This window comes from Solanum pennellii, chromosome 2 (genome assembly GCF_001406875.1).
Source record: "Solanum pennellii chromosome 2, SPENNV200".
NCBI classification, from domain to species: domain Eukaryota; kingdom Viridiplantae; phylum Streptophyta; class Magnoliopsida; order Solanales; family Solanaceae; genus Solanum; species Solanum pennellii.
Window position 1 is genome coordinate 43,007,030 of NC_028638.1, and position 11,396 is coordinate 43,018,425.

An 11,396-nucleotide genomic window follows, 5' to 3' on the forward strand; every position below is an offset into this window, starting at 1 on the left:
ATATATATATATATATATATATATATATAATTTTTTTTTTCATTTTGTTTGAATTCTTTATGAAGTTGAAATTAAAATAGAGTTTGGTTTAGTTATATTTCTATTGCAAATAAGAGGGAAGAGAGAATGTTATATGATATTTATGAAGATGGAAATGAAATATAGGTATGAAACACTTTTTCAATTATAGCATAAAATTGTATAATCAAACAATGAATTTAGAATTAAAATAAAAAATTATTTCATGATAAATAATTCTCATGATGAAATAACTCCTAAATAACTTCTTACTAATACTTTGACGTACTTGTTTAGAAATTTTTTATATAATGGAAAATTATTAATTCAAATTAAATATTATAATCACAATTTAATTTAATTGTGCCGTAACAAACTGTTGTCAATCGCCTCTCTTCCTGAAATTCTCGCTCGCCACTCTTTCCCTTAGAAGTAGTCGAAGTGGGTTTGACATTTATTATATGTACATAAAAAATTTACTTTGATCATTTATAATTTAATAAAATTTTTCATCGAAAAGAGTTCAAAACCCCTTTGTACAAATTGGCTCCGCCCCTATATTTAGTATCTCACAATCGGAGGTAAGTTACTTATCGTTCAATAATTAAGGTCCTTTATTAGTTGACTTATGATGCAAATTTTTTTTTATTTTTATGTACTATGATGGGTTACACTAAGCCATTAAACCAAAAAAAAAAATAATATTTTCGTTCATTATTTTGGAAATAATAAAACAACAAGAAAAGGAATAAAGTAAAGTGAAGTAACATCTTAATTTTGTTGACGGTTAAATTACAATAAACGAAAATTTCTTTATTTATTAAAAAAATTAACTTAATTCTAAAAATTAGAATTTCTAACTTTTTTCAAAGAAATAAAGTAAATTAATATAATATAATAAATATATTTAAGGCATGCATGCATTGTGAAAGTGGTTTACGTTATTTGCTAAATGCTATTTGCATCATTATGAAATATTAAGAAGAGATTATCGTTATGCTTATAATTAATTATTAAAAAAAAGTGTTATATTATAAACTATAAGTATTATCAAACTTGAAAGGATGTTAAAAAAGTCCTTTTTAGTTAGTCGAAAAGGTCTAGTGGACAATTATACTTGAGTGGAATTGTACATTGAAATCTTCTACTTCACAAAGTTTCAATTAGACACTTCAACTCATACAAAATAGAAATATAAAGCCCCTTTGACCATTGACTGGTCTTAGGTGGCGTTAATTTAGCTGAGTTGAAAAAATGAATGTTACACACAAGAAATAAGAGTGTGAATCGATTTAAAAAATTACTAAAATAAAAAGTAAAAAAAGATTAACCTACCTTGAGAAAAAATTTTTACTAAAATAAGAAGTAAAAAAAAATTCCTCTTTAGAAAATTGCAGATCTCTTACATGCTATATCTCTATCATCAATTATTTTCTCTTCCAATCTCGCTTCCCCTAGCCTGAGTATTATCATAAGTAATGCGCCTGCTTATTGGCCTTTTGTCTCTCGTGGACACCGGAGAGCTACCGATGGTGGAAACAACTATCTACCAATGACGAGATGACCGAGGTTATAATTGGGAACAATAGATTAAAAAAAATTCTCCACATTGAAAGCTCAGATCGAAATTGAAGTTTTGTTGCTACTAATGGTTTCTTTTATCGAAGCTAAACCTTTTTTTTAAAAAAAAAAAATATTCATCTTTAAATTGTCGATACACTTTTGAAATTTTCTTAGTTCTTGATCTTTCTTTTTTCAAGTTCGGTTTTTTCTTTCAATTTTAAGCTTTTTGATGTCAAGTTTAGTATAATGAGTAGTAGGGTTTGAGTGTTTTTTCCTATTGATGTTAATATTAGCTTTGATTAAATTATAAACTCAAATAGGGTTATCAATGATGCAATGGACTTTTTTTGGTTAGGGTTTTTAGAACAAAGTGAAAATCATTTTTTAAAAAAGTAAATATATATATATATATATATATAACACATTGTCACCATTACATTAATGAGATGGACATGATTTGACTTTTTTTTTATGTGAATATGATGTGTCATTCATGTCAGATCAAGTGAGAAACACCGGCTGACAGGAGGGTTTAGAATTTCTATTTTGTTTGAGTTGAAGTATCTAATCCAAACTATGAAAAGTAAAAGGGTTTAGTTTATAATTCGAATCAAGTATAAGGATCTACCAAATCCTTTCCCTTTTAGTTATAATGACTTTGTAGTTTGTAGAATAAATTAATGTAAAGTCCTAATTGAGTGCAAATTACTCAATTCTTCCAATCAAGGAAAACATTAGAAAAAGGTACAAAAGCTCAAAAACAATTATTTTGTATCACTGTCAAGTGTCAAATGATCAACAAGGAAGAATTCAACTAATTTATGGAGAGAAAACTACTCTCTCCGTTCAGATTTGTTTATGAAATTCCCAATGAGTTTTTTAAGCAATGATTTAGTAAAATTGTCTTCTTATTGATTTCTCTGTTTAAAAAGAAAGATGATCAACTAATATCATACCAACGGAAAATCGACAGTTCCAGAATTGAATTATTCAATAAAAGAAAAATGATAAACACATGGATTTCCATAAAACTAAACTAGCCTAAAGTAGGCTGTACATTTTGATTCTCTATATACAAGAAAGCTGACAAAATGTACCTAAAATTACACAGCTGCAACTAAGGTGTGGGGATTTTCCTGTCTGATGATGATACAGAATATACAGAACTAACTAGGATCTCACCATCTACAAGACAGGTCAGTTGAAACTTCAAGAACTTTGTGCTATTTCAAGTTGCTACAAACTACATGTTGTCTGTCCTGCTGAACTAAAATCTGTTTTTCTAGCATCGCGTTGAACTTCAAACTAGGACCAGCAGGATTGGAATGAAAAAACACCGGGAATTAGACTCTTTATCTGTTCAACAAAAGAAACAAGAGTCAAGGACTGATTGATTTATGGAAGGCACAGTTTAAGTAAAACCTAAGATATGTTCTGATGTCTTGCAGTAGGCATGATTACAAGCTACTGCACCTGTTATTTTATACTTCTGTTTTTTGTGATGTTTCCAATTTTTATCTTGTTTAACTGCCATGAAAAAATCTGCAGCATGACACTTTTTTTATCAATAGCTATTTTGCAGTTAGCTCTGCAAGATCCTTTTGTTCTAAAAGCCAAGGGTGAATTTACGTCTTTTCTCTTATGTGTCCCCTCTTTCTACCACCAGCAGCTTATTTCATACTCCGATTTCACCAACTCCACCTTTGATTTTTTTTCATTTTCTGATTCCTCTTTAGAATTTACAAAAGCAACATTTTTTTCCTCTGCCCTTTTCCTTTAAAGATCACGCCTTTCTTCATCAGCCCTAGTTTTCTCAACCTTTAAAAAAAATTTGTCAACTCATCTGTTTTCCTCCCCTTTTGTCAACTCATCTGTTTTCCTCCCCTTTTCAGTTTCTTTTCTTTGTTAGAGAAATCCCTGAGGAATAATGGTGCATAGTTATACAAAGCAGTTAATTTGCTGTCCTTTGATCCCCTCTTCTTGAGTAGGTGACAGTTTTTCCGCAAATGTTTTCATTACTCCCTCTATTCATTTTAGCTGGCAACGTTTCACTTGGTCTGGAGTTTATGAAACTCAGAAAGACCGTTAGCACATATACCAAAAGTACCGTTACAACTTGGCGGGGGTCATAAACATGCCTTGACATTTCTATGGGTACAAGACCATGTCACTAAAGGCAAAATGAGAAGCAGAAATAAAAAGGTGTCATTCATTTTAGAACAAATTAAAAGGAAAAAGTGCTACGTAATTAGAATAGAGAAAGTAACTAACATCAATTTAGTATTCAAGAAAAATACCAATAGTTAGACATTCTCATAAAGGTCTGTCTTAAGAGGCTGATCTAGCTAACAACAATGGAACCAAATGTTATGCAATATCACCCACTGAAAAGTGAAGACTATACTTCAGTAGAAGAAAAATTACCTTAAGCAGGAGATGATTTTACTAGCTTGGTAGACTCTCCAGTTAATTCCCTTTTGATCAGCTTAAGAATCTCCATAATCTGCATTAAGTAAGCAACATGTAAACAAGATATAATATTGCCCCATATAAATGCAATTGCATGCTTCAGAGGTGACACAAGTTTATACTGGAAGTAGCTATCCTCCCATGCCCAAAATACCCGATTATCTTCAGTGAGAGAGCAAGAGCAGTAGAATTAGTCTTCACCCCTCGTCACTTGACCTTTAACCATTGGTTTGTAAAAGTTGCACCTGCTAACAACTAAATACCCAGCTAATAACTTGTATTTTATGTTCAGATGCAAAGGACATATTCTCATTTTGAAGCCTGTCTGAACATACTTGAAGAATTTTGGAACTTAGAGATGAATACTAAGCGCATATAACTGAATCCAAAAAAAACCAGACTAACATTTGTTTCACAGGAAAAATTGATATAATATATATCTTTTAAGTGTGATTCATCTTACCCCAGGATAATGCTGTAAAACTGGCGAGTAATGATCAAGCGCTATGTAAATCTTCTCAACTAGGCTTAGAAGTGTATCCACCTCATCTCCCAAAAGATCAACCTGAATGTACAAGAAATCCTCTGAAAAACTTCGTAAACCGTAGTAAAACATCAAAAAGTTAAAGCATGATGCAATTTTTGGCAATAGGTTAAAAATGTGGTGGCTGTAGCAATTGAGCTATGGGTTGAAGTTGAACTGACCCCAGAACACATATATAAGCGAAAAATTACAAATTTCAACAAAATAGATAATGACCCATAATTTCAAAAGTAGAGTGAGTTCAGTGATAACAACTTTACAGATCAAACTCATCAGGTTCAAATCACGGATCCAACTCTAGGTAAAAAGCCCAAGTCTCAATTAAAAATATTGCACATAGTTAATTGCTAATTATCTGCAAAAACAGAAATATAAAGAAAGATGAATTCTGTGTAATTGCCTCAGCCTCAGCCAATTTAAGGTCTGAACATCGTTTTTCAAGCCTTTGTTGATACAGTAGTGTTGTTCTTCTTAGCAAATTGGCCTTCTTAACAAGACAATCCATTTGAGAATACGAGTGCTCAAACCTGAAAGTATTACCAACAAATTGCATTAGGTCTGAGTGAGGATAATCAATGTAAACTTCGCAAGAGTCATGTCTTCTAAGCAGAACAAGCTTTGAGTGTGTATTTGTATACCAGTTAAAACAAAAATGTTAACATATCTCTCCCTTTACCCCCTACAAACAGAATGATTACGCCAATGCCTAGAAAAGTGATGGCAAGTCAAAACACTACCAATACTTCAGAAACAAAAATAGAGGGAATGGGGATTGAACAACCAATACACCACAGCTATTATATTATTTGAAAAGATGCGCGCACACACACAACAATATCAACTAAGGAGGCTTTGTTGGCTGAAAAAATAGATAAAGCAAATTCTTTTTCATCTTTTGGCAGACAGAAAACTCAATTATTGGAAAAAGTTGATTAAAAGCAAAGGAGAGTTTCACCATAGTCCATACAACTTCCGATTGCGCAAATATGGAAAAAGAAATGATAAGGTAGAAGGATATAGTCAGTTAATAGGTCAACAAGAATGAAATCTCCAATACTATGGATACAGTGACACCAAAAACTAAATCTTTTTTCACATAGGAAAATATGCAGGTCAATACTAAATCTTATTTCAAATAAGAAAATATGCAGGTCAATACAAGAAAAGTAAAAGGGAAAAGATGAAAGTTTAACATGGCCTCAGCTATTAAATCTGTAAAATTAATCCCCTTAACTAGTTTTTCTGGCATTAAACCCTTATTCCATACTAAGTGCACATTAGTCACTTGTTAGTTGTTACAAAACCATCAAATCTGAGGGCAAAAATGTAATCTCTCTCTATTCCTTTCTTTTATCTTGTTTTCATTTTCTTCACCTTCTTCCTTCTCAATTTCATGCCTTAAAAGTACCACTCCCTCTGATTGCCGCTGCCTATAGGAATTTCTAACTTTAGTAATTATTTGATAAATGCCTTTGGCTTAGTTGTATCTGGTTTACGTTGTGGAATGTTTTGATTGGTTGGGGAAAGTAAAGTAAGAGTAAATAAGCTTTCGATTTGCTTTGTCTACTCCTAAAGTAAATAGCAGCCCAGATTGCTTTGTTAAGGAAAGTGAACCTTCATTCCAGCTTTTCTCTCTCTTTTGTGGTCTTCATCCCCATTGGCATGCCCGCAACTTTCTCACAACATCCCCATCTTTAATTGCTGGTGTATGCCTCTGCTGGTTGTAATTGGAGGAAAAAACAAAAGAAGTACCGGATCTAGATCATTGTTTCCTCAGGATGGGATGGAAGCCATTTTTGTTGGGAAAGAGAAAGGAGAAGAAGGCATGGGTCCATAAATGCTTTTGTAAGGGATGGGGGAGGAGGGAGAAAAGAAAAAAAATTGACTCTACTCTAGACTTATATATACACTAGTACGACTGACTTGTTAGGTACATGAGATTTGGGCTCTTGTTTGAAAGAAAAAGTTAACACAAGGGGCAGATAGCTACATGTTGAGAAGAAGAAAGGGAACAATACCACAAATTTACAGGAATGTTTCGCTGCAAACGGAAAAGTATAAATGCCACCAGAATAGTGTCTTTTTATGTATTTTAAGGTTCTTATGGAAAGAACAGAACAGCAAGCATTCAGAAAAGAAGTCCATATTAGTGTTTGTTTAGAAAGTAGAGTCCTACAAATGTTATGTTCTTGGTGTGATTTGCAGTTCCTTTGGGCTGAAAACCCTTTTATTGACATCTTATATTTTCTGCAAATTTGAAGGGTAAAAAAATCCTTTTTTATGTATATTTTGGCACTATGATATTCCAATTACTTATCGAAAAAGAAAAGAAAGCACAAACCTCGCATTATTTGTTTTCAACTTTCCTGTCACCCTGCATTCAAAATCAGCAATCATTTTTGACGACTCGTTTATATTACCAATTATTTTTTCCACCTGCTTTCTTAGCTCTATTTCTTTTGATTCAAGAGAGGACAGAAGAGTTTGCCTCTCTTCAGAAATAGCAAGGACCATATTTGCCCTGTGATTAGCTTCTTTTAACTCCTCAGCCTTCTCCTCAAGACTTATATTTAATTGGGCTACCTCCTCTTTCAGTACTTCAATTCGCTCCACTGCTTCTGCCAACTGGCCCTTTACTACATTTACTTCTTTGTTGCACCCAGAAGCTAATGTTTGTTGTTGACTTGCAAATTCTTTTGCAGCATTCAACTCTTGACGAACCTGCTGAGACTGATCCCTCTCTTTTGCTAGAGCAGCTGATGCATCTGTTGCTAACTTCTCCTTCTCGTTCACTAACTTTTCCAGCACAGAAACCATCTGCATCAGTCTGTCCTTCTCTTCAACCTCGAATTTTAATTTGTTTTCCATCTCAATAAGTTTTGTGTCAAGAGAAGTTCGAATTTCTTTTTCATTCAAATGCTCCAAATACAGTTCCTTAAGCATATCTTTAGCCTCCTTAATGCCTTCACCGGAAATCACTCCACAAATTTCTTGCATAATCAGGCACTCCATCTCTAAATCTTCAATTTCAATTTTTCTGGTACTTCCAGCACTAGTATCATTACTTTCATTAAGCATATCAAATCCCAAGTTTAACTCCTCAACTTCATTTCTTGCCCCACCACTGAGATCTCTTAGAAAACAGGTATACACGTCTTCCCTTACAGAACCTTCTATCAGTGACTCTTCCATGGCTAAATTGAGTTCTCCTATCTGTTTTAGCATGCCTGCTTCTGCCAAAGAATGTTGCAGCCTCTTCTCAGTGGCATCTGAAACTTGGGACAAAAGGGACTTAACTTCATTTTTCTTATCTTTAACCAAGTCTCTAAGCTGGTGATTTTCAGAAAGAAGGTTATCAAGCCTATCCTTTAAGTTACCGAAACTTAGAGTCTCCTGGGTAAATGCAGGATGTTTTTCATTCTCTACCAGGATATCATCCAATTTGAATATAATTTCTGGAATCTTCTTCCTTAGAATGTCAGATTCACCCTTATCCTTTTTATGAGGCACAGCAGAGCCTCCTCTAAGATTTAAATACTCTGCCCTTAGAACAAAATATTCATCGGTTTTCTTTTGCAGAATGGACTCATGGTGTCTCTTCATCTTTGTCATTATATTATTAAAATAGGTCACCATTTCATCTTTGGACATGTGCTTCAACGTGACAGCATCAAAATTCTCAGGTATATCAGTCTTAGAATCCTCCAGCTTACCATTTCCATCCCAAACTGATTTTGTAGAAGTCACGTACTCACTTGATTTCTTGCGTGTAAAGAAATCTGCATCATACGATCCATGGGAAGTCACATGCCCATTTTCTGAACTTGACAGTGACTTCAAAACAGCATCCAACTCCGTCCGTAAACTAGAGATGGCATTCAACTTCTCATTTCGGTCACCACATAATTGAGTATACTGGTCCCACAGTTTGTACTCAAATTCTTCTTGCACGGTCCGAATTACACACCGCATTACCATGGACTCAAGCTCCACTTCAATTAGATGTTCCTCCTGCCAGTGATGAAGTGATGTCTTGGACAACTGTAGCATAACATCCATACGTTTAAAGACGGTATCCACCATCATTCTTATGTTATCTAGTGTTTTGTCCAACTGAACCCAAATTCCAGATTCTTTCTCCTGTAGAATACCTTCTAGTTTCACCATCTCAGAGCGAGAGATCTTGTTACTAACAGAATTGGATCCTCTAAGCTCATCAATACTCTTCTTCAACTTCTTGAATTCATCTTTCGCCAAACTTCTTAGCCCATCTAGAAACTCTCCCATCTTACCATGCTCCATAAAAACATCTGATAAAGTCATACATTTTCGAAAACCCATGCTTTCTAGCTCATTCTGCGACATAAGTGACCCAAAAGATTCAAGTTCAGTTTTGCTAAGACCCCCTTCATGAAATTGCAAATATTCCTTCAAGTTGGCTAATTCCATATCCTTAGTCACTAGTCTCTCAGCTGCCTCTTGTTCCACCGCACTCACTATCCCCTTAATCACTGAGTCACTTACCATCCTTGATACCATTAAGCGGTCATTAACATCTTCCCAGTATGTTTCAAAATCCTCCAAAATCTCATCACCCAGATTCTCATTTTCCTTTGCACCATTAACTATTTGCTCAAACCCGCCATTTGTCATCCCACGGTCCTCATCACCACATGACTTCACACCATTCCGATTCCCATTTCTCACCACCCAATTCTCTAACACCTCTGAACTGCCCATAACAAAAGCATATCTGCATATATTTTTCCCAATATTAGAACACTCAAACCCAAAATAGAAAAACCTTAAATTAAGCTTAGAAAAATCAGTTTCAACAAATCAACCATCAAACAGACATACCCTTCATGAAAAATATACACTGAAATCCATCAACCAGAAGAAAATGGTTAAAACAAAGAAAAAAACAAAAACCCACTTCACAAAAGTCACCATTAAACAACTACCCCACACTAAAGCTAAACATACTCAAACAAACCCCTGAAATTTCACAACCCCCCAAAAAAAAAACAGAAAACCAAAAAAAATAGAAGAAACTAAACACACTCAAAAGCTCAATTAACACAAACCCAACAAAGAAAAAAACTCCCAAATTACACAAATTATGCAAAAGGGTGTTCAATTATTACAACTATTAATCAAATAATTAACTAAAACAATACTCAAACAAGAAAAAAAAAACTTAAATGTGTGAACTTACAAGGAAAGCAATTGATATTCTCCTTTAAGCAATAAATTACCAAAAAACTCAAAGGGTGTTTGTTAAATGCTAAGATACAGCAATTCTTGAATTCTTCTGAAGAAATCAGTGGAGTTGTTAGCTTTAGGGTTTTTTGGGAGAGAGTAAAATTAGCTTCAACAAAGTTTGGGGAAATGAGCGGGAGTGATTAATAATTATATAACATATAATAAGAAATGAAAGATTAAATTAAATGATTTTTTTAATTATTTCCTTTTCTTTTGGAACGTTTGATTATGGAGTTTGATTTCTAATTAGAAAAAAGGTTTGATTAATTAAGAAGATAGTCATAGTAAGTCAATTATGAAAACAATAAATATTAGTAATATATACGTTGCACTAATTTAATAATATAGTAATATTCATATAGTGCATGTCAATTCATCAATGTACTTTTAAAAATATTTATTGATACGAGAGATTGTCATTTATAACTTTTTTAATTAACTCTAAATAAATGAAAAAGACATCACATAATTGTAAAGCATAGTAGGTTAGTTTTTTCATTTCTTTTTGGATATTCAGTGTTATATTCGATTAAATTATATTTCACATAGAAAAGATCCATATTGAATGATACAACATTTTCTAACATCAATCTCATAACTAAAAAAAAGCAATTCTAACATATTAAGTTAAGTATGAAAATTTATTTATCACTCTTTGATAACGACGAAATAATATTTTTGATTGTAATAAAAATAATTTTCTTTACTAAGAAAAAGTAATTGAAGATATGGGGAGGGCTGTAGATAGCCCCATCAAGTGGTTGACCGCATATATATTTTGTTTGTATGTGAATGAAATAAATGAGAGATAATACATGGATACACCTTCAATTTCTCTATCTTATTTTTTACTAGATATATGGAGCGTGAAAATTAATTTTGTGGGTCATTTTTTAAAATTTTATGATCTTTTTGAGAGGAGATTTTTAATTTCTCTATGTATATGTAAGTTGTACAATTTTGTTTAAACATGATTTTTATTTGGTGTATAATAAATATGCTTATGATAAAGTTTATACAGGGACCGACCCATATGGTGTTTGCCGGGTGCTTGAGCACTCATTAATTTCATTACGAAATATATATATCTATGTAGAAATTAATAGGCATTTGTATAAAATTAACATAGAGCACCCAATTAATAAATGATATAGTTGGTCCAATGGTTCTTGGATGGGTACTTAAGACTCTTTTAGTGTTGTTGTACAGTTGTACCAAAGTTCGAATTTCATTGCTAACATATATTTTTTTACAGTTTCACTTCAGAGCACCAACAACCTTAAAATCCTAGATCCGCCACTGATTTAATAGCATAAAATTTAAATGTGTAGAAATAAAAAAGACGTTAAGTTGGAAGGGGATTTAGAATGAGCTGAAAATTTTAACGTGTTAGTAATTTTTTTTATGATGTTTATCTACCATTCAAAATGGCACATTTCGATATAGGAAATGAAAATATAAACATAAATATAGTTGTGATGGAAAAATTTATGTATTTTAAATTGACAGATTCAAACGGTTAATAAATTATTGTTAA

The 11,396-nt window shown here is 32.8% G+C and overlaps 1 protein-coding gene across 1 annotated transcript; it reads right to left on the bottom strand.

Annotated features, from left to right (window-relative positions):
• Nucleotides 1-2,557: 2,557 nt before the first annotated feature.
• Nucleotides 2,558-9,994, bottom strand: LOC107011714 (WPP domain-associated protein). Its single transcript, XM_015211319.2, has 6 exons — nt 9,813-9,994; nt 6,936-9,347; nt 4,995-5,121; nt 4,514-4,615; nt 4,006-4,084; nt 2,558-2,937 (listed from the first exon to the last, which is right to left on the bottom strand). Exons 2-5 carry the CDS (start codon nt 9,332-9,334, stop codon nt 4,007-4,009), a joined length of 2,706 nt encoding a protein of 901 aa, XP_015066805.1. The 5' UTR covers nt 9,335-9,347; nt 9,813-9,994; the 3' UTR covers nt 2,558-2,937; nt 4,006.
• Between the last annotated feature and the right edge of the window lie 1,402 nt (nt 9,995-11,396).